Source organism: Phyllostomus hastatus, unplaced genomic scaffold (assembly GCF_019186645.2).
Source record: "Phyllostomus hastatus isolate PE091 unplaced genomic scaffold, TTU_PhHast_1.1 phas_contig_40, whole genome shotgun sequence".
NCBI classification, from domain to species: Eukaryota; Metazoa; Chordata; class Mammalia; order Chiroptera; family Phyllostomidae; genus Phyllostomus; species Phyllostomus hastatus.
This window is the reverse complement of record NW_025333872.1, coordinates 44,369,450-44,394,305: the sequence shown is the minus strand read 5'-3', so window position 1 is coordinate 44,394,305 and position 24,856 is coordinate 44,369,450. Positions and strand designations below refer to the sequence as shown.

Below are 24,856 nucleotides of genomic sequence, written 5' to 3'. Positions count from 1 at the left end.
GGTGTGTCACAGCGAGTGTTGTAAGAATTTTTAAAACATGCAGTACCTGCCTGTTTGGTTAGGGCATTGATCTCTTTTCCCCTAGATTGTCAAATAAGAAAATGACAACAGCCAAAGCAACAATAGCTGTTCAGGGTGAATGAGTTGCAATTAATCCTATTTTTAGGGTCAGGTCAGCAAAAATATTTATTTTTTGTGTGTGTCACAGAATTTTAGTCATTTGTTTATGCGTGTCATGAAATGAAAATGGTTGAAAATCACCAATTTAGTGTATAAATCATACAGGCAGAAAGGACACACATAAAGAAAGGTCACACAAACATTTTGTGTTTATGTGTGCAAAAAACATTTTGAATGTAATACATGCAAAAATGACATTGTTTAGGCATTTTAGACTTGCTTGTGAAAATGCAATAATGTTGCTGAAAATTCTAAACTGAACTCTTCTCAATTTAATGTGCATGAGAACCACTTGTAGACTTTCTTAAAATTCAGAATCTATTCTGTTCAACAGAAGAAGAAACTCGGTGGTGAATATTATTTTGATCAGAAGTTTCCAGTATATAAATAGGCTTGAAACAAGAACTCAGTTCTTGAAGGGGACAGGTAGAAATAATTGAAAACATGAAACAAAATATTTGAGTTGTTGATTTTTTGAGGTGGATGGATGACAATTCCTGCAAAACTTTTAATGTTTTTTTACCTTGTGGCACATTGTCTTCTTTGGTTTATTAAGCTGTTTTCTGAAAATGTGTCTAACAGATTTAACACTGCAAAGTTTAATGCAGTCAGATATCTAATATATAACGCCAAAAGGTTATTTAAGCAATTATGGCATCTAAGATTTTTAGTTTTTTAATTATGTTGAATGTCAATTAGGGATTGAATTCATTGCAAAAGTAGCTGTTTTGTATTTTGATTCAGTTTAAATTGTGATTAGTATTATGCTTTAGATGCTTTTTCAAAAACTGTTCCAAACATTTTCACATTCCTTGTGGCAAAATAAAATTAATTCATTCCTGTAGAAGAGGAAAATTATTTAACCAATTTTTTATTTACTGTACATATATTGAGTTATAGACATCAGAGTTTAGATATAAGACACAAAGCAAAGGCCTGAAAGAAGTTATGAATGAGTGAACCCAATCAATGGGGCTTTCAGAATACCCTTTCTTCAGCACTTATTTACATATTTACTGAATATTAATATTCGGATCTAGATATGTGTGTGTGTTTTTCTGAACAGACCTAGGAAAGAAATGATGTATGTTGAGCGCAGAAAAAAAAATAGTCTATTCACGAAAGAACAGGTTTTTGGTGCCCCTGTTATTGTTCTTTTGTGAAACATGATTTATTTTCCCCACTGATTTCTTTCCTGCTTCTTGTATCTCAGTGCTTAACTACAAACTTTAGATTAAAAGTGTATTCATGCATACTGTGGTAAAGTATGAGGGGTATCTTAAGATATAAATGTGAAATACATTATAGAACACAGTGTTTAAGGAAAAGGAAATTTAGACTGGAAGAATCTTGAATTTAAGAGTTTTTCTCTAAATTACCTAATCTAACAAGGGATGGGAGAAGGATTCTGACTTATATTGAAATTAAAAAGTATACCTTGCAGACTCACTGCTCTACATTAAAGTGATTTTTCTTTTTCTCTTAGAGAAATGATATACTAAGACTTTATAAAATTAATTATAACACTAATTTATATGTATTTGGAAAATAGGTTTTCTTCTTCAAATCACTTCTGGATTAAAAAAGAATATTTCAATAAATCCTAAAATATTGGTCCAAATATTGTATGATTGTCATATAGAGTGCTGCCCAGAGACCCAGAAAACTGGAGCCCATAGTTTCCAAGGCTTCTTCTGGTCCATCTTTAACTGTGCTTTGCTTCAGTCTTTAAAGCCAAGAGCATGTTCTCAATGATCTGTCTAACACCTGTCTGGACCATGTTCCAAGCCTAGAAACAGCAACTTGACCCATTGTCCAGGTCTGACTTAGCTGCTGCTGTGGGAGTATGTACCCAGAGGCCTGACGATGGCCATTAGGTAGTTACTTGCAGGAATAGGTGCACAGAACTTAGACATCCGAACTGATGAGTACATAGGCATGCATGGAGCAGAGTGGAGAGAGATGTAGAAAGAGAATGGAGGCTACTGAAATGTTAAGGATGGATGTTTTCATGATTAAATTTCCCCCTACTACATAAAGATACTAGTTTATTCTGAAAAAAATTTGAATGTAACAAATGAAAAAATGACATTGTTTAGGTGTTTTAGACTTTCTTACGAAAACATAATTAATGTTGTTGGACACTTTAAATTGAACTCTTCTCAATTTAAAGTGCATGTGAATACTTGTAGACCTTCTTGAAATTCAGAATCTATTCTGTTCAACAGATCCCTGGGCCCTGGGAACCTGCATTTCTAATTAGTTCATCTACAGATGATATTTTGAATAGCAAGTTTCTATAAGACAAGGCAAAGCAAGGCTGGTTTTGTCTGGTGTAGTTATTTCTAACTACATTGTAGGAACAATGATGTAGGGATGATAACAATTCAAATGTTTTTATTTATATTATTTTTTAATTAATGAAAATATGACTGCAAAAAATGTGCATTTATTTCACCACTTTACTGCCAAGACAACTAGTCATTGCAGCTTGTTTATAATTGGCTAAGGTATTTCACAATTTGTTCTCATTCATTAATGATATTTACACTTAAATTAAAAGAAACATTTTGTTCATTTTCATTTAGGTCTTACTTTTTTTCCAGATATAATACAATCCTACCCAAGAAATCCATTCACATGTGAGCTTTATTGAACTATTTATTTCAGATTTAACAATGGCTTTGCTGAAAATATTTTCTTCAGTGATAACGAAGGTTTATTACATTTTTGTAGAAACAACAGAAAGCATGACAAAGAAAAATAATTCTAGATTTTTTATTGAAAAGTCAGACCAAATGTACAACAGGCAGAAGCTAAGAAAAGAAAAACATAATGGGAGAAATTCAACTGTATCAAAATTACAAGATATTTTGATGTCAGTACGTGCTATAAACATTTTGTATATCCCCTGTCATCCCCAAATGAGAAACCTCTAAATTTAAATGGTTCATATTATTTATGTTCTCTTTTACTTTAACAAGTAGTTACTGAAATATGCATTAAATTCTTATTTAAATTAATCTATATAGAATATTTTACAAAAATTTTAAAAGCCAAATCAGTTGAAATATTTCAAGGTAAACCAGATTTACTATATATTTTCTATCATATTATACCATTGACCTCATGGAATAAATTTTTCAGGTCAATTTTCCTTAATCCCAAAGGAAATATACAACTAAATTGAATGTTCTTTATTTTTTCTAATAGGGAATTTTTTTACATTAATTTTAAATGGCAGTAATTTTAACTTTGGGAAAATAATTCCTAGCTATTTTAAATTTTATAGAAATTCTCCTAATATGTAGGATTAATAAAATAGAATCAAATGTAATGTTATATTTAATAATTAATGAAATTTGCACATATGGTAAGTTTATTGTCTTTTTGTCACAGACTATAGTTATTTCTTATTGGGAAGGAATTTACACATTCTTAATTCATAAATTGTTTGTAGGTTCAAAAGGCAATTATACATTTAGTGAGTGGTCCACTAAATAAATCATATATTTTAAAATTAAAGGGCTCCTAAAATTTTAACAGATTTAATCCCCTCATTATTATAGACTGAGAAAAATAGAAGGAGGATTAGCTTTTATTGCATACTTCTTAAAAGAAAAAAATTTTGATCTACCTTTAAGGTGATACAAGAAGAACTGATATTAAGATACTTAAGAAAAAAGTGGAAAGAGGAATAAGGAGTTGAATATATATTTAGGGGTACACATATTATATTATTTATTTATTAATCTAAAATTTAATAAAATCGTCATCCTATGCTCACACAACCTAGATTTAATAGTGCTTCTTAGTATGACATTTAGATAAGATATTTCAATTTGTTTAAATATATTCAAATAGTTGAATTAAACTTGAAGGGATTCATGCCTAAGTTTGAAATTATTTACCATATAATATATTAAATAACAACATATACATCACCATGTAACAGATCAAGAAGAGGATGATCTTTTACTTCAGTTTTTCCCTATCTCTTGAGGAAAGCTGTGCTGGAATACAGATTGCTGTCTTTCTAATTCTATGGTTCTACTACTCAGTTAAGCACTGGCATTCAAAATAAAGGTAAATATACACACACATACATACACACAAAGCTAAATTAATTCCCTATTCTCTGATTTTTTTATACTCTTATTAGTTTTTCCTACTAGTTTTTTTGATATTTCCTGACATTTCTCTTTTGGAAAAAAGGAATATAATGCTGTGCTCAATTTTATCAGTTTTTTCTTCAAGAACATAGTTTCAGTATGCTTACTACCCATCTAGTCTTTTACTGAACATGCGCTCATAATTCAAAATGACTCTCATCCTGTGATTTCTGGACTATTGTATTCTACCATTCTGCAACCAGAGCAAAGTCCTTGGTGAAGTTAAGCCTTTTATGATCCCCACAATTATATCCTTATTAATGTGCTCTTAAATTATGTTAGTTTTTAAAAGGTTACAACAGACTATTAGCTAGTTTTTAAAAACTTTTATTTATTTATTTTTAGAGAGAGGGGGAAAAGAAGGAGAAAGAGAGGGAGAGAAAAAACATCACTGTGTGGTTGCCTCTCACATCCCCCTCCCACCCAGCAATTGGGGACCTGGCCAGCAACCCAGCTATGTGCCCTGACTGGGAATGGAACTGGTGAACCTTTGGTTCACAGGCCAGCACTTAACCCACTGGGCCACACCATGTAGGGCAGCTATTATCTGGTTGTTGGATACTGTTAGTTACTTCACCTGAAGTTACATTTCTTCCATCCTTATGGTTATGTGTTTTTTATCCTTAAAAAGAATACATTTTAGCTCTTTTTCTCCCTGACTACTTAAAGATCGACCACCATCATGTTCAAAAACACAGTAACTATCTGGACCAGGAAGTCCCTGACCAACACACTACTTCAGTGAAAACAAATGGTCACTGACGTCCTCCACCCTGGGAAGGCAGCAGCACCTAAGACAGAAATTTGGAAAAGAGCGGCCAAAATGTGTAACACCACACCAGATGTCATCTTTGTGTTTGGATTCAGAAGCCAGTCTGGTTGTAGCTATATGACTGCCTTTGGCATGATTTATGAGTCCTTGGATCACGCAAAGAAAAATGACCCCAAACATAGACTTGTAAGACATGGCCTGTATGAGAAGACAACCTCAAGAAAACAGAAGAGGGACATAAGAACAGAATGAAGAAGGTCAGGGACTGCAAAGAGTGAGCTGGGGATTGGACAACAGAAGGAGTAAATATTCTTCAGAGACTTTACCTGTGGTGATTGTGCAGATTTTTCAAGAGAGGTTTGAAAAACTAAAAATTTATAAAAAATAATGTATTTTATTCTAAAATAAAATGTAATTAATATTAAGAAATATATAAATGGTCTGTAATCCTATCAATCAAGACAACAAATGTTATATTTTTTGATGAATATGTTTGTGTGTTTATCACATTTATACTATAAAACAGAAAAATATGCTGTATTTATGGTTTTTCTTAATGTTGTGAGATTGTGTATATATATCTCTCAAAAATGCACTTTTGTGGTTCAACAATGTTTTTATGCATTAACTCAAAATTTTCACTAATATTAGATACTTATGACAAATATTAATAAGTCAAAGGAACTAAATTTACTGTAAGTGTGCTATTATTATTGTGGATATAACATATTTACTAAAAATTAGAGATTATCACTGGTTTGTAAGAAAACTAAGAGCACTTTTGATAGTACATATTTATTTTATAACTAGGCACTTCAGTGTTCTTATAAATTGTCTGTTTTTTCTAGTAAACTCTACCTAGGGATAAAAAATTACAGATTATAAATAATATTTTCTAAACTCCATTCAATTGCTATAGCTTTTATTTCTACTCCATATTGTATTGCATTAATTCTACTTTAAGAGACAGAGTAATAAGAGAATGCTTCCTTGATATACTCCAAAATTTGAGAAAATAGTGGAAGTAAATCAATATATGTGTGATATTTAAATTTTAATCCTTGTATTGTAATATGTATTATAATACATATTATAGCCACATTATTTTATATTATACAATATATTATTTTTGTTATTTTTCTTCTAGTGGAATTGTAAGGACTCGTTAGTATTTGTTAGTGTCTTGTTAGATTATTAATTTTAATCCACACACCCTGTGCTTTGATTGCTTCTTGGGCAACTGACTTTGTTTCCAGGGACCAGGTACAATGCCACTCCCCTTTCTGAGTCCTATGATTCTTATTTTGGCACTCCCTTCCTTGCCCACCTATATATCATTTGCCTTTGAGTTTTTACTTCTGTGATTTTCATGGGCATTTTAGATTATATTCATATTCTTAACACCATAGAATTAGACAGACTCCATCTTGCTGGGCTTGTGTTGGCAGCCCTCAGAACAGGGCCGTGCGTGTATCAGAGTCAGGGCACAGAAGTTTAATGAAGGCACATATGCAGTGTTATGTGTGCCCATTACCACATCCAATATCATCTAATTATCACTTCCTGGCTCTTCTGCCTCACCTTAACCATCTTTATTTTTACCCATTTCAATTTACCTTTCTATAGTCGGGGCCGACATTGACATATTCATCTCATCCTTCTTTCCTCAGTGTGGTTGACTTTCTTCACCTCATGATGCTAAATACTTGTCAACTTTTCTTCTGTTCCCCATGCCTTCCTAAAGAGTAAACAGGAGAGAACACAAGGAAAATAGTCTCCTTTCCCTTGTTGAAGATCCATGTTAGTTTATTTTCCCACTCACAGACCCTGTGTTTGGTAAATTAAAATGGTATGGCTAGCTTTTTACCTTACTTGGCATCTCTCACCCTTAGTGGGAAAACTGGGTCATGGCAGATGTATGTAACAACAAACTCAGTGTGCAGTTTCTTTTGTGATTCTGCTAAACAGAGGTGGTGTTATCTATTATCCCCACTACAGGTTCTTGTATACGCTGGACTAATGGCATTTATGGTCATTTTCAGTCCTCACAATGCCCTGGTCTCCTTTTGGACCTCCACATTTTACTTGAGGAAACACCATCTTAAACAGTATGCAAGCACTAATGACCAACTTCATTCTAGACCTTTGTTTCCAGGACTTTTTAGTATGAAAATGGTTTCAAAACATGTGAGAGGTGAGGGCAGTGCAAGATTATTCTTCTGTCCACTGGAAAAGCGTGCCATGAGAAACAGCAAGTTTGGTCTGTGACAGGACATAACTGAGCAGTAGTCATTCTTAGATAGGAGCTGGACAGCAGCCATTCCCAGATAAGCAGTTATCTCAAGGTCATACACTAACCCCCGTTTTAGCAGCTGCACTCCTTCCCCTCCTCCTTCTGCCTGTGTAACAAGCATATAAGGAAGCCCCCAGCCTAAGCTGGGTGCCCAGAATTTGGAATTTTATCTCCTCTGGGTCTGCATGCCTGAATAAACTCCACTTCATAAACTCCCAGGCCATCTGAGTCGTCTTTTCCATAACCGGTTCAGTATCAGCACTGCGACTTCAGGAGAGAACATATGTAGAGGGAAAGAAACAAATTGTATATCTTTTAGAGGCTGACAAAACCATTATGTTTCATAAAATGAAATACGTTTATATTTTTTCAGTCCTACTGACTTCACGGTTCAAGTGAATACTCCAAAATTTCTGCTTAAAATTTGTATAAGGTATAGTTTCTGCTGTTTTGTAAATTGTTATTTAAAACAAATGTAAAATCTGTTAGCTATTTAAGTAGAAAGTCTAAAAGGCAGTGTTAAAAGTGTTATTTAATTCCGAAGTCTGTACTTGTGCTTACTTTCACTTTCTTGTTTTCCATAAAACTTTTATTTTTCTGACTATTCAATTTAAAAATAATTGAGTATGGAGTAATGTGTAAATTGTAAATGTAGACCATTAAAATTATTAAATTTTTCATTCTTCAGGGATAGTCATTGTCAATTTGATATCTCTCTTAACAATTTTTATTTTCTATGCATACACAGCAGCATTTCCCAAAATAAATCACAGTGTTAGATATTCCATCCAAGAAATTATGCAAAAGTTTTAAATAGTTTTAGCACATAATTTGGATAAAATAAAATTATTCTGGGGACTGATTTTTGGAGCTTGTAATATAATAATGTTCCTGGTAAATCTTAAGTAAAGATAGATAAAAATATGCCCAATTTTTCAAACAGTTTGATTATATAAATCAGGTCTTTTTGTGGAACTAATAGCCATTACTATACTTTGAAAAGCACAGCCTAGACCATACTACATGTTATTCTGCAATCTGCTTTTCAGACAAGATATCATTGATATCATTTTCATAAAATGCATCATTTTCTCAACATTTAATATGGTTACATATTATTCAGTGAACGGACACTTCATAACTTATTTATCAAATATTCTACTAACATTTTGATTGTTTTTATTTATTTTTTTGCTACTAGAAACCCTATTCCTATCTTTGTCGATACATTTATGGCCAGCTGCTTATCATCTTCTCAGACAAAGGACTAGAAGTGGGGTTGATACATAGACTCAATGTGCCTCCAGGAAGTGGGTTCCAGTTTCACCCCCTTGGCAATAGCACAGGAACTGTAAGGATTTCAACACTTGACACTAATATTTCAAACATTTTCACCTTTTACTAATCTAATAGATTAAAGAAAGGAAGAATAGTTCTATTTTAGTTTGGATTTTGTATTTCTTCAACTTAAAATGACTCAAGTGCATTTTTATACTCTTATCCTTCATTTACATTTTTTACTTTTGTGATTATGAGTAAGTGCCATTTGTTCATTTTTCCCATTTCAGTGTTAATATTTTTTTTTTTTTTGGTAAATGGAGAGGGAATACTTTCTTTTATTTTTTTTAAAGATTTTATTTATTTATTTTTAGAGAGGGAAGGGAGGGAGAGATAGTGAGAGAGAGAGACAGAGAGAGAGAGAGAGAGAGAGAGAGAGAGAGAAAAACATCAATGTGCAGTTGCTGGGGGTTATGGCCTGCAACCCAGGCATGTACCCTGGCTGGGAATTGAACCTGGGACACTTTGGTTCCCAGCCCATGCTCAATCCACTGAGCTACGCCAGCCAGGGCACTATTTTTAAATTAACAATAATGTTTTGTATTTTAAAGATAACCTATATATTTTCATAAACTCTGCAAATATTTTCCCATGTATCACTTATACAGTTCTTTTTAAAATATATGATTTTACATATGCCTGCATAATTATTATTTTGCAGTGTCATATTTATTTTAAAGTGTCATATTTAAAGATTGTCATATTTTCCTTAGTGTACTGATTTTAAAAATATTTAAAGTCATCCTTTATATTTGTGTCTTCTATTTATAGATTATGTGATCAATTTTCTTATATTTTCATTATTTTTTGTCATTAAAATATACACTTAAATGTTTAAACTCAAACTTGTTTTGATATACAGTATTGTGTGTTTTTTATTTGGATCTATACTGTGTTGCATTAGACTTATCTTGTTCCATTTAATAATATATTATAATCTGATTTTGTTATAAATATTGATTCTGTTGTTTATATTAATAATCATTGCTCTTGGCTCTGTTTTGTTATGTTTTCTCTTCAAATTTCATTAAAACTATACATTATCAGAATATTTCTTTATGCAAGAAAGCTCAAAGTACTTCATGGTTAGACATCTCCAGGGTGTAATGTCAGGTAATGATCATAAGAAATTAAAATTTGGTATAAACGTATCATGTTGAACCTATAGTTTGCCAATATAACTTTTTTAATTTTTCTGTATCCATTATGTTTTTATTGATTTAAAAAAAAACAATAATCTTATTTGTCGTTTTTCCAAAAATATCTTTTCTTGTCCAAATAGTTGCCTTAATGAGTTTGTTATAAATCTTAATTATCTTCAGCCTTTAGATAATCAAATTCAGAGAAGGTAAGTATAGATTTGAGGGCTGGGGAACTGGTCAAACCATTTTTATCCTGGCTTGCTCCTCGGTTGTCAGCTGCGACATGCTGGAGTGACAGGACAGTCACTAAAGTGACTCCTCTTCCTTCCTTTCCCCAACCCTCGAGTGTGCTTTACCATGTATACACATCTGTAATGTTTTTTCTAGGCAATTCCACTCATGTTACCAAGGGACTAACAGGGGTGTCCAACCTGTGGCCTGTGGACTGCATGAGGCTCAGGATGGCTATGAATGAGGGCCAACACAAAATCATAAATTTACTTAAACTATTATGAGATTTTTTTGTGATTATATGTCACAATGTATTTAAAGTACAGGATAAGACAATTTTTCTTCCACTGTGGCCCAGAGATGCCAAAAGGTGGGACACCCCATCAACACCTGCCCTGTGCACCTTCAATAAATATTAATTACACCCCTGATTAGAAATGTTGACACATCCATTTCTAATTACAATTAAAGTTACATCTGAAAAGAGATAGGCTTCAGTTAATTAAATATCAGGGAATATTTTCAAAAGGTTTGAGATGTTTGCAAAGCCATCAAGTCCAAAGCATGTTGTGAAAGATTTTGAGAGTCAAAACATTGTTTTACATAAAACAGACAAGAAATATCCTGGCTTTGAAACAGGCTGTTTACCCTCCTAGAGGCACCTTCTATTCCCAGAGCCTTCTATTAACCAACTATATGTTGGTTTAAGAGCTTAAGTGGAAAATATCATACATATAATTTAGTTATTTTTAATTGTTAAAATATTCTTTGTGCTGCCATGGTTCTGAAGGTGTCAAGACAATGCAAAAACATACAAATAAACAAACAGGATGAATGATTATTATTAAAGAATTGAAAAATAAATTTTTTCTTATATAATGAATCAAATATCCTACTGTGGTACCATGGAATCTCCCTGGTCAGATGGCACACATCCTTTTCCTCAATGCTACAGGGTCAGTCAGATTTTTGGTGAACTCTTAATTGATATGGTAAATGCTGGAACACAAATTCTACCCTCTTCTGCTCTAGCTAAGACAGAGTTCTTGCAAAACTGAACCTGTGCAACAATGCTGTGTGATCAAATGTACATAATGGGAAATCTTCTTTTTTGGGTCTATTTGCAATTCATTATTGAATTTCTGTTTTGGCAATTGAGGTTAAGACAAAAATTTTGTGTTTGTATGCCAGGTCACACTGCTGTGTGTCTGGAAGAGCCAGGAAGGTCAAAAAGGAATCAGAATTAAGTACTATATTATACAAATATGTGAGAACATATTTCCTTTCTGAGAATTGTCGTCACTTAATTTTCATTTTAAAAGATATCTATAATTTCATTGCACTCTAAATATAAGGAACCCACTGTTGTTGAAAGCCAATTCACATACTTGCACATCTTGAGAGCAAGCAACTGACCTCTTTTTTCTGAACTATCTTTTCAAGGATGTTTGCATAGTAAACACTCTTGGTAGATAAAACAAATAGTGTTTTCACCTAGAAAACAAAACAAGTTTGTTTTCTGTTCAGTACAATAAGAGTAATGTCTCCCCCGGTGTAAAATTTGTATGAAGCCCAATATGAAGATTGGGGTTTTCTTTGTCTGGTGTTCAGCTCTAACAAAACCCCACTGCCTTCTCAGCATTTACCCAGGCTGCTACCTTTCAACCTTGTATGACTTTGTGAACAAGGTTGATTGATGAAAACATAAAGTTCATTTTCTCTGCTATGCAGTGAGTGATATAGTCTATTATCTCTGATGGAGGGATCTCACATCTTATGTCAGCATCCATGAAACTATCAAAGGCTGACTTGTTAGTGTGCAATTATGATGAAACCTCAACCTTCACAGTTCTTAGAAACTACATTTAGATTATATGTTTGATTCTCCCAGAAATGTTTTATAAAAGAATTGAACAAATATATATCTGGAGTGAAATGATAGTCTAAAACTCAGAAGAGAGAGAACCTAATGAATATATTTCTCTCAGAAAATAGGAAGCCTAAATACTGCCTAACTCATTTTATAAGGCCAACATTACCCTGATACCAAACCCTGGCAAGGACAAAACACAAAAATAGAAATTATAGACCAATATCTCTGATAAATATAGATGGAAAGTCCTAAACAAATCAAAGAGGATAATACATTAAAAAGATGCTATATCATGATCAAGTGGAGTTCATTTCAGGGGCACAAGGAACGTTCCACGTAGGCAAATTGACCAATGTGATGTGCCACACCAACAAAACAAAAATAAAAATCATATGATGGTATCACTCTATGCAGAAAAAACATTTGAAAAGATTCAACAATAAGTTATAATTAAAATACTCAATAAAATGTATATAGAAGCAAATTACTTCAACATAACAAAGGCTATATATGACAAACCCTCACCTAATACCATAGTCAATGGTGAAAAACAGAGGGCTGTTACTGTAAGATTAGGAACAAGGCAAGGATGCCCACTTTCACCATGGCTATTCCACACAGTACTGGAAGTCCTAGCCAGAGCAGTCAGGAAAGATAAATAAATAAAGGACATCTAAATTGAGAATGAAAAAGTACAATTATTACTTTTTGTTGATGACATGATCCTATATGTAAACAGTCTTAAAAATTCCACCAAAATCTACTAAGGAAAAAAATATATTAAAGTGGAAGGGTACAATATCAATGTAAAAATATGCAAAATTCCTATATACTAACAATAAACTATTGGAAAAAATTAATAAAGCAATTACATTTGCAAGTACAAGAAAAAATACCAATGATAAACTTAACAAAGAAAGTAAAAAACATATACACTGGAAACTACATAACATTGTTGAAAGAAATTGAAAAAAAAAACAAAAAGAAATGGAAAAATATTCCATATTCTTGGATTGAAAAAATCAACATAGTTAAAATGACCATATACAGATATAAAGCAATATACAGATTTGATGCAATCCCCATCAAGGCCCAGTGGCATTCGTTTTTAAAGAACTGTAACCAAAAGCCATTAAATTTGTATAAAGTTACCCCACATAGCCAAAGCATTCTCAAACGAAAAAGAAAAAAAAAAACTAAAGGATCAAAGTCCCTGACTTCAAATTAGACTACAAAGATATAATAATCAAAACAGTATGGTATTGGTGGAAAAAACAGACACACAGACCAATGAAACAGAATTGAGAGCCTCAAAATGAACCCACTTATATATGGGTAACTAATTATTAATAAAGGAGCCAAAAAACACACAATGGAGAAAAGAAAGCCTCTTTAGTGAATGATATTAGAAAAAAAATTGAAAGCCATATGCAAAGAATGAAAATAGACTATTTGCCACCATACACAAAAATTAACTCAAAATGAATTAAAGATTTAAATATAAGACCAGAAACAGTAGCATATATAGAAGAAAACATAGGTACTAAACTCATGAACTTTGGTCTCAAAGAGAATTTTATGAATTTCACCCCAAATAAAAGGGAAGTAAAAGCAAAAATAAATGAATAAGACTCCATCAAAGTAAAAAACTCTCCAACAAAGGAATCTGTGCAACAAAACAAAAAGGTAACCAACCAAATGGGAGATGATATCTGCAATCAATACCTCCAAAAAGTGGGTAGTATCTAAATATACAAAAAAAAAATCATCAACAACAACAACAAGCAATCTGAGTTAAAAAGGCAGAGAACCTGATCAGTTTTCCCAAGAAGACATACAAATGGCCAACCAATATATGAAAAAAATGTTCAATTACCTAGGCATAAAGGAAATGCAAATCAAAACTACAATCACATGCCATTTCACACTTGTTAGAATGGCTATTATCAATAAAACAAGAAATAACAAATTTTGGAGATGAGGTGGAGGAAAAGAAACCCTTGAACATTACTGGTGAGAATTTAAATTGATATAGTCACTATGGAAAACGATATGATGGTCTTTAAATAATTAAGAATAGAGCTACCATATGACCTAGCAATTGGTCTTCCGTGTATTTACCCAGAACACTTGAAAATGTTTATTTGCAATGATATATGTACCTTTGTGTTCATTGTAGTGTTATTCACAGTAGTCAAGACATGGAAACAAACTAAGTGTCCTTCAGTGAATGATCGGACAAGAAAGGGACTACTTATAAGTAGGCATCTATACAGGGACTACTACTTATCTGTAAGAAAGGATGAAATACTGCCATTTTCATCAACATGGATGGATCTTGAGAGTGTCAAGCTAAGCAAAGTAAATCAGGCAGAAAAAGAAAACAACCACATAATTTCACTCATATGTGGGATATAAAAGAGAAAGCAATAAATGACCACAACATAGAAATTCATAGACGCCAATAACAACATAGTAGTAAAATAAGTATTTTTATATATGTAACCAATGGCATGAGTAATAAAAATTCATATTTGTGAAATATCTATATTTAAGGTTTATGTTTTATTCCAGAGAAGCTTAGATATTTCATCAAAGGATACAAATTTAAACATATACAAATATATAACCATTTAACATAAAAATGTTTAAAAATGTTGTTTTTTCTCACTCTGTGTCCTAAATATTGATTTATAAACACATTCTATTTGGCTCCATGGAAGAAGACCCCCATAAAGACACTGTCTCATAAGGAATAGATGCATTTTTTAAGAAAGAAATTTATTCCGACATGATAATTTTGCCAGCATATTCTACAATCTTTCTCTAAATTTAGAGACAGCCACAGTGGCTATGGATATTTCTGTTCCTCTTGTACTTATAAGTAAGAGCACAACTGCAAGTACATAGAAATATCATCTACTTTAGATTCCAGATGGAGTCGGGAATACATAATAAACACACATAGACGTCTCTCTTAACAAAGAAAGGATATGTCTAGCTCACTAGCAGAGTTAAACTATTTTGAAGATAGGAATATTTTATTCCAAAGTAAAAATAATAGCTGTTTTCATCTTAAGATGATTTAGGTTATGATCAATATGAGGCTCACATGTTGCTGGATAATAATAGAAATAATGGATTATTTCAGTTTATTCTGATAGGTTTTAATACTTTACTTTGTGTGACCTGATTTGTATGCTTGCTCTAGTTTTGTGAGGCCTTCTTCAGTGCTCCTCCCAATAGTACTTCACAAGATGTGCCCTGGTTACTGTACAAGACTCTGCATATATTCCCTCTGAAATATTGCTTCAACAGTTACAAAAGAATTAGTTGAGCCCCAGCTGGTATGGGTCAGTAGATTGAGCACTGTCCTGTGAACCAAAGAGCCACTGTTTTGATTACCAGTTGGGGCACGTGCCTGGGTTGCAGGCAGTGGGGGATGAGCAACAGACAACCACATATTAACATTTCTCTCCCTCTCTTTCTCTTTCCCTTCTCCTCTCTCTAAAAATTAGTATATAAAATCTTTTTAAGAATTAGTGGTGAAAACCTTGTAACACTAAGAAGACAAACTCATCTTGATTTTTTTATTTGGATGTAGCAGAGGACAATAGAATGGAAAACAACAGAAAAATACCTGACATGGATGTTCTTGTCTTAAAAGCTTAGTCTTAAAAGCTCAGGCCCTGGCTGGGTAGGTCAGCTGGTTAAAGCAGCATCCCAAAATGCCAAGGTTGCAGGTTCCATCCCTGGTCAGAGCATACACAAAAATCAACCAAGAGTCCTGGCCAGCGTGGCTCCGTTGGTTGGGCATCTTCCCACAAAGTGAGAGGTCTCAATAGGTCACATGCCTGAGTTGCAGCCTGGTCCCTGGGTGGGGTGCTAGAGGAAACTGATAAGAGATTTCTCTCACTTATTGATGTATCTCTTTCTCTCATTCTCCCTTCCTTCCCCATCTCTAAAACTAAATAAAATCTTTAAAGAAATCAACCAATGAATGCATAAATAAGTGGAACAATAATAGATTTCTCTCTGTCTAAAAATCAATACATATAAATTAAAAGAAAAGAAAGCATATGATTTTTAGGTGATTTAGAGATACCTGTTATTCTTTTTTACTTCAAAGACCTTCACTGACCACAGATTTTTTTATTACATTGATACATGTAATAAATTTTGACTGAAAACTTTCATTCCTAAAAGAAAATCTTAAATGTGTATGCATCTAATAGCAGAGCTTCAAAAAACGTGAAGCAGAATATGTTAAATCCCAATAATCATAGCTAGAGATTTTCATACTACTTTCTTGTTGGTTGATAAAACATGTAGGAAAACACAAAACAAAGTACTAAAGATATAAAAAATGTAATTAGCATTGTCAACTTGTTTGGAATTATTTACAATAATAAAATACAACAACAGTTGCAGAAAAAAATAAAACTTTCATGAGAACATGTATTGCATGATAAAGCAACTCTCAATAAACACTACAGATTTAAATTAGTCAAGCATATTTGTGTAATTAATGGTTTTAAATTTTTAACTAATAATATATTTGAGAAATATGCAAATTTCTAGAGATTAATCAATGTATCCTTTATAACTCACTGACCAAAGAAGACATTATAGGAAAAATAAAATTTAATTTGGAGTGAAGAATAGCAAAAGCACAACAAAACTTAGGTAATGTAATTAAAACCAGTCTTAGAGAGTGATCTGTAACTTTAGAATCCTAAAATAAAAAGTAAATGTTAAAAATGAATTATCTGTTATTACATTAAAAAGATATAAAAATAAGAGCAAATTGTAACTAAACTAATGGAATAAAAAATAAAATGAGAGCATAAATTAAAGAAATCCAAAAGGAAAAACAATAGAGAAAATCATAAAAAATAAAAGCTGTTTAAAAACACTTCAAATTAATCAACCTCTAGCAAGACTTTTTCAAACAAAATTTTTTTAAGAGAAAACAGAGATTACCAACATCAGTAATGAAAGGTGCCCTAGCAGTACATAGCCTGTACATTTTTCTTTAAAATGGCATATTACAAATAACTTTGTGTGAATACATTTTGACAATTTATGTAAAATGGACTAATTCTTTGAAATATCAGCTTAGCAAAATTGACATGAGCTAGAAAATCTAAATATGCACATATCCTGTAAGATATTTAATTTGTAACTATACGTATTCCTTTGAAAAAATCTCCAGATCCAGTTGGTCTTCCAGTGAATTACTTAACACATTTAAAGCAACAAGTGTACCAAATCTTTACAAAGCCAGAATGTAAAAGAGAAGGATAATCTTCTCAGCTGTTGTTGAAGGCCATTATAAACCTGAAAACAACACTGTAAGAACAAGAGAGAAAAATGTAGTTTTTTATCTCTAATGATCATGAATGTAAAATATTAGCAAAATATTCAAAAATAAATCATGATAAGTGGGATTTACCTCAGGAATGTAAGATCAGTTTAACATTTGAAAATAAGCCATCATATTGACAAAATAAAAGAGAGAAATATATATGCTGAAAATAATTTACCCAATTTAACTCTCATTTGTAGTATTTTCAGAACACTACAAGTAGAATGGATTTTCCTTACACTAATAAAACATATCTATGATAAACCTATGGATAACACCATAACTAATGGTGAAACATTAAACTTTTTTCCCTTAGGATTAAGAACAAGGCATTGATATCATCTCCCACAGTCTCTGTTCAACATTGTAATGGAGGACCTAACCAGGACAACCAGTAAGATGAAAAATACAGAGATCATAAAGCACAAGGAATACCATGTTTTTTATTATTTTTAACTTTTTTTATTGCTGTTCAAATACAGTTGTCTCCATTTCCACCCCACCCCAACCATCCCCACTTCCCACCTTGATCTTGGCCCTCTTTGGTTTTATCCATGTGTCCTTTATATATTTTTTTAAGCGATGACATGATTTTATACAAAACCCTATGATATCTACAGAAAGGAAACCTCTAACAGAAATAAATTCAGCAAGACTGCAGCTATACAAGGTCATCATACCCAAGTCAATTGTATTTCTATAATGAAGTAGAAAATAATTTTTTTAAAAAAACTGTAGTAGTATTAAGAACTCAAATACTTATGTCCTGGCTGATGTGGCTCAGTGGACTGAGTGCCAGCCTGTGAACCAAAGGATCACTGATTTGATTCCATCTAGGGCACATGCCTGGGATGCAGGCCAAGTCCCCAGTAGGGGGCACATGAGAGGCAACCATGCATTAATGTTTCCCTCCTTCTCTTTCTCCCTCTTTTCCCCTCTCTAAAAATAAATAAATAGAATTTAAAAAAGCACTGAAATACTTAGTATAAAGCTAACAAAAGTTCAATGACTATACTGTAATACACAAAATACTGCTGAGATAAATATAAAAAGACATAAATTGTAAAAATACATTATATAAATGAATTGGAGAAGAGTACTATTAATAAATCCCCCTAAATGAATCAAGAGATTCAAAGTAACCTCTATCAAAATTTGAACGGGCCTTGTCAAGTGTCAAGCTGATCTTAAAATTTTCATGAAATATAAAGTATGAAAAATCACAAATACAATCTTTAAAAAAACAGAGATGGGTGATTTACACAATCTTATTTCTAAACTTTCTATAAAGCTAAAGCAATCAATATAGTGTTGTACTGGTGTAATGACAGAAAAACAAATTGGTGGAGCAGGATAAAAATCCAGAAATAGACTCACATTTAAGTGTTATTGGATTTTCTCCCAAGGTACCAATGGGAAAAGAAAACTTTTGAAAGTGGAACAACTGGATATTTGTACAGACAAAAATTGAGCAGCACCTCTTTCCTTAACCTACCTTGCTTCACACACAAAAGAGCAAATCGAGGTAAATTATAGATCTAAATTTAAAAGCAGCAAACTTTTAGTAGAAAATATAAAAATATAAGAGAATGTCTGCATGAATCTAATGCAGTCAAATATATCCAAATTTTAAAATTTGACTTTATTAAAATTGAAAACGTGTGTTCATCAAAAAACATTGTAAAAATGAATGGTTAAGCTGAAGATCAGGAAAAATGGTTTGTAGGACATATATCAAAACAAAATGTAATAAAAAAATAGACTTATCCAGAATCTAAAAAGGGCTTTTACATATCAGTAATAATTATGGACAGGACTGCCTTCAGGGTAAACTAGTTAACCCTGTGCCTAACTGGCCTGGGTGAAGGAAAATACCCAACTCTTGCCGTTCTAGCCACTCTGTCCCACTATGGTAGAAGAAAAAACAAACAAATGGAGAAACACTTCTTTGACAGTCCAGAGCTACAGGCTTACTAAAAGATTGAGACTTAATTTTAGGACTATGGAGCTTGCCCTCCCTGTTCCCATCTCACCACCACATTACCCAAGGCCTATTTATAGCAGCTCTTTGTACCCAGGACACCCTCACGTCTGGCTATGAATGAACAATTACAAGGCATACCAAAAAGGAAAACACACAGTATGATGAGCCTGAGCAAGCATGAGGAGCAGACAAGATAGGGATGTTGGAATCATCAGTCCAGAATTTTTAAACAACTATGATTAATATGATGAGGCATCTAATGGATAATGTAGACAGCATACAAGAACAGATGTGTAATGTAAGGAGAGACATGGAAATCCTAAGAAAGACCCGAAAGAAATGATACTGATCAAAAATGTTCTAAGAGAAATAAAGACTATCTTTAATGGGCTTATTAGAAGACTGGACACAACTGAGGAAAGAATCTCCCCCATAGAGGATGTGTCAGCAGAATCCTCACAACTGAAAAGCACAAGGTCTGAAACACAAAACACAAAGAAAGTACAAAGTCTGAAACAAAAATACCAGAAGAAAATGTCCAAGGGCTTTGAAACAGCTATAAAAGGTGTAGCTTATGCATTATGGGAATATTAAAAGATTAAAAGGGAACAAAAAATATTTGAAATAACAATGGCAAAGAATTTCTCTCAAATTAATGTCAGATACCAAACACAAATCTAGAGAATAGCAAGCAGGAAAAATACCAAAAATCAGGTACTCACCTGATAAATACCAAAAAGTAAGGTACTCACGCTACTTGTGAAGTGGTATGGTATTATTTGAAAGTGGACTTGGAGTATTGCAAAATCTAGGGCAACCACTAAAAATAGTAAAATTATATTTATATATGTGTATATAGATAAATACACACACACACAATATGCTGAGAAAGGAGAAAAGTGTTCAATTAAAACTACTAAAGGCAGAAAAAGAGTGGAAGAAAAAACTAGAGACAAAGAAAAAGAACAAGTAGAAAACAGTAACGGAAATGGTGTGTGTTAATCTAACTATAGCAATAATCACTTTGAACATCAACAATGTAGCATCACCAATTAAAAGACAGATTATCTACCCTGGCCAGTGTAGCTCAGTTGGTTGGAGTATATCCTGAGACCAAAAGGTCACAAGTTCAATACCAGTCAGGGTACCTACCTAGGTTTGAGGTTCAGTCCCTGGTCAGGGTGCATGCAGGAGACAAATCGATGTTTATTTCTCACATTGATGTTTCTCTCTCTCCCTTCAAAAGACATTATCTGAATAGATCAAAAAACAACACCCAACTTATATGTTGTCTATATGAAACCCATTTTAAATATAATGACACATGTAAAATACAAGTAAATGAATAAAGAAATATACCATGTTAACACTAATCAAAAGAAAGTAAAAATAGCTATATTAATTTCAGACAGAGCAGACATCAAGGCAAGGAAAGTTACCAGGCATAAATAATGGCAAAGGAATAGCATCACATAAGAACAAAAGGGTCAATTCTCCAAAAAAAACACCACCACTTAATATATATAAGCCTAACAATAGAGCAACAAACTATGTTAGGCAAAAACTAATAGAATTGCAAAGGGAAACAGATAAATTCACTATCATAATTGGAAATTTCAATACCCCTCTATCAGGAATGAACAAATCTCAGAGACAGAAAATCAGTTAAAGACATAGTTGAACTCAACAAATCAGTAATAACAAAGGTAAACAACTGAAAAAGAGGGTGGGGCTAATCGCTTGAACAAGCACCTGACAAAAGATATACAAGTTATTAAGTACAAGAAAAGATGTTCAACATTACTGATCAAGAGTTTACAAACTAAAACTCAGATGAGATAATACTTCTTAACCACTGAAATTGCTAACATGAAAACAGCAGGAATATACAAATGTTGGAATGACATTTTAGTAAGTGAGACTTTCATACATCACTGGTATAAGTATAAAATAGTATAACCACTTTCAATTTTTTGACAATATATTATAAAGTAAAGCATATCTATGATCAAACACTTCCAATTCTAGGTATTTTCTCAAGAGAAATGAATATATATGTCCATAAATAGACTTATATGTGAATTTCCATAGCACCTAAGAAGCTCAGAACTAGCAATGATGTAAATATCTATCAAATGAAAATGAATAAGCAAATTGTATTATGGATATACTATATTACTCTGAAACAAATGTTACTCAGAAACAAAAAGGGATTAACTATTGATATATACAATAATAGGGATTAATCTCAAAAACATGCTAAGTAAAAGGAGTTGGAGGCAGAGTGTATACTATATCACTATTTGAAGTTCTAGAATAGGCAGTATTAATGTCTGATGATAAAAATCAGAAAAGTGGTTGCCTATTGGTAGGAGGTTGGGTAGAAGGTGGGGTTAGAGATTCTCTAAATCCTCTGAAGACGGAAATGCTCTATGTCTTTTTAGGGTTTAATGAAAGAAGCCTATGCAATTATCAACATTCATTGACTTGAATTCTTAATATTTGTGCAATGATATATATCTTAATTATATATATATATATAACAAAATTAAAATTAAAGGTAACAACATCCTAATCTCAACAACTCAACAAGTTCATAAAAAATTAGGTAGAGGTTCCCAAACCACAGATGGTGAATTTCAGACATATTCAGATATTTGATAGGGGATCTAGAGACAATGATAAAATGTTGACATACTATAATGTGAAAGTTTAAGAAAATTTGTACCATTGTAATGATTAAATTAGAAATTTATGTACAACTGTTTACAGTTTATAGCTCAACTGGGACGTACAACCGTTATATTTACATTTGTTGTGCATTACAATAGGTCATCCTGGTGAGATGTCTTGTGAACAATGAAGCACTACCCGAATCAGAAGGTGCCTCATTATCTTATCATCAGCAACTTTTGACACTTGGGGACTACTTGCAAATGAATATTTCTGTCTCAAAAAGAAAAACATGTTCAGCAGCTGAACAGTGTGGGGAACTGTAATTAACAGGTTTCTGTAACTAAAAAAAGACAAGACAGTATGTCTTTGGAAGTTTTGACATCATTCAACATACATGCTGCTTCCCATGCATGTGAGGGGAACACTGGCAGACTGGGAAAGGTTGAAAGGAGGTGTTCTCAGTCATATTCTACGAGAGCAGACTGGAGGCCTGCTTTCTACTCCAACTTGTTCCTGCTAAACAACTGTGTGATAATATGTACAAGTTAGTTAAATTCTTTGTGATTAGCCTCTCCATCTGTAAAAACACATGAGGTTGAAAATTCTATGGGACTTAAATAAATAGGTTTTTTTTCTCATGTGCCCTGGGCCACCCATTTGGCTAATCTGTGGGTATTACTCACCATATAGTGTTATGAGTAAAAGTTCTCCTGACTAAACATTGTAATATAACATAAGAAAATAAATTGTGTCCTGTGTTTGACTTTTAAGTCTTCATAGATCCATTTTAATGAGAAACATGCGATGCCCCAGCCTCTGAGAACAGAGAGCCAACGCCAGCCAAACCCACCAGCTCAACAGAGAGGTACTGAGGGTGCTCGTTCTGCAGGAGCTGTGGGACTGGGTGTTCGCTTTCTTGAACAAGGCATTTTAAGTGCTATTACCACGTTTTGCAGGGTGAAAACCTCAGAGAGTGAACCCAAAGGAAGAAAAGAAAAACGGCTGTACCAAACAAGTTACTTGAACAATCATTATCTCTTTGTTCACTCTTATGATTCAGAATAAATTTGAATAAAAGCATTCTTTTTATTTACTTTTTTATAAAACAAGGACCCCATTTATATTTTGCTCCAGAAACAAAGCTATAAAGATTTTCTTGTCTGTTTTCTAAATGTGTTAAAGTCTGAGGAAAAATTATCCTCACAATCAACTATCTGTAAATGCATCATATGCTATGTTTTAAAAATGCGTAAATAATAAAAAATGAAGAAAGATTCTGTAAATAGAAATGTGGCATGAAAGATAATGATAATAAACATCTTTGTGGTTGTTCAGCAAGTGCAAGCCCATAACAAAAATTCATTTGCTAAGAATCTGTGCAAAAAAGAATGACTTGATTTATTTTAAACACAAATCACTATGCCATTAATATTAAAATTCAATACAGATGCAGAATATTTTCTAAATATTCTAGATTGACTGAAACTAAAGATAAGTCAAGTTACCAACCAAATTTATCTCACATACCCTAAAACTACTTTTAATGAGTTTAAGCAAGTTATTAATTATTTTAGTAATTTACAATAATTTTATAATATTAAACACTAAAAGTTTCCTTCCATTTGGATTTTTAGAGAAATACAGTAATTATAAAATATTCAGAGACATTTTCTTGGTATATAAATTTTTCCATGTTTATTTAAATGGTTAAAGAATACTTTCAGAATATTCAAATATATTTCTTTGAGAGAAAATATGTTTTGACTAAGAAAATTTGATGATAGTACTGATGTTATCTATTTAAGGTAATAGTCATACTTAATTGAAAGAAATGATTATTATAGTTTATCTGCTATTATCTTTAGAAAGCCAAATATCAACCACCAGATAAATTGCTTTGAGATAAATACAGAATTTAATAATTCTTACTATGCACAGTTTGAGTTTATCTGGCAGAAAGAAAGGTAATTGGCCCAGATTAATTTTTCTGATTATTGGACTAGGGCTGTGTCTGCAAAACAAACTTTATGTGGAGAGACAGCAATTATCATGTCACTCAAAAAGCACTATTGACTATCTTCATACATTCTGTCCCTCCTCCTCCTTGCTTCACCAGCTGCTCAGCTCATCAGCCTCTAGCCCAAGGCTCCACCTCTGGTTGAACACTGTCACCTCCCCAGCTTCTCATGACTGCTGGTAACATCCTCCAGCTCTGGCTCATCCTCCAGTGGCTTAACATCTCTCTCTTCCTCTAACTTTGCCTGCACATCGTCCATTTCTCTTCATAATTATAGTTCACTGTTTCTTCTGCTTCTTGCCAAGGTCCTGAACAACATAGTGAGGCATTTAGGTGGAGGAATGTAGTTTTACAAGCACAGACCTGCATTTCAGGAGAGTCTGAACCTGGACCCTTGATCGGAAGTATGGAACATAGTGAAGTTGGAGGCAAGAGAGTCATTCTGATTATCCAGGTAGCTCAGGTAGAGTGTGTAGAACAGCCAAAGAAAGATTTAGGAAAAACAAACAAGAACACAAATAATCAAGAAAAAAAAGCACATGAGAATTAGAAGAGAACGGCATTTAAAAGCAAGTGAAGCAGGGGTTTTTTACAAATAGGAATAGATGATCAAAAGTTATACATAAATGAAAAAAGATCAAATGGTCTAAATGCTAAAAAAAATATTGGATCTGATCATCAACATGTTCTTTCCTCATTGTCAGAAGAGTTCTAGAAAGCTGGCGATCTGGAAAACATACTTTATTCAATAGAAGAGAACGTAGAGTTAGAAAATGGTCTTTTACAAATGTTGGTGGCTGGGGGAAGAAA

At 32.8% G+C, this 24,856-nt stretch overlaps 1 protein-coding gene across 1 annotated transcript; it reads left to right on the top strand.

Moving 5' to 3' along the window:
* The first annotated feature begins 5,103 nt into the window (after positions 1-5,103).
* Positions 5,104-5,376, top strand: LOC123821988 (40S ribosomal protein S24-like). Its single transcript, XM_045843776.1, has one exon. It carries the CDS (start codon positions 5,104-5,106, stop codon positions 5,374-5,376), a length of 273 nt encoding a protein of 90 aa, XP_045699732.1.
* The last annotated feature ends 19,480 nt before the right edge of the window (positions 5,377-24,856 follow it).

Coding starts and splice junctions, on each gene's coding strand:
- LOC123821988 (XM_045843776.1), top strand. CDS start 5,104: ATGGTCACTGACGTCCTCCACCCTGGGAAGGCAGCAGCACCTAAGACA.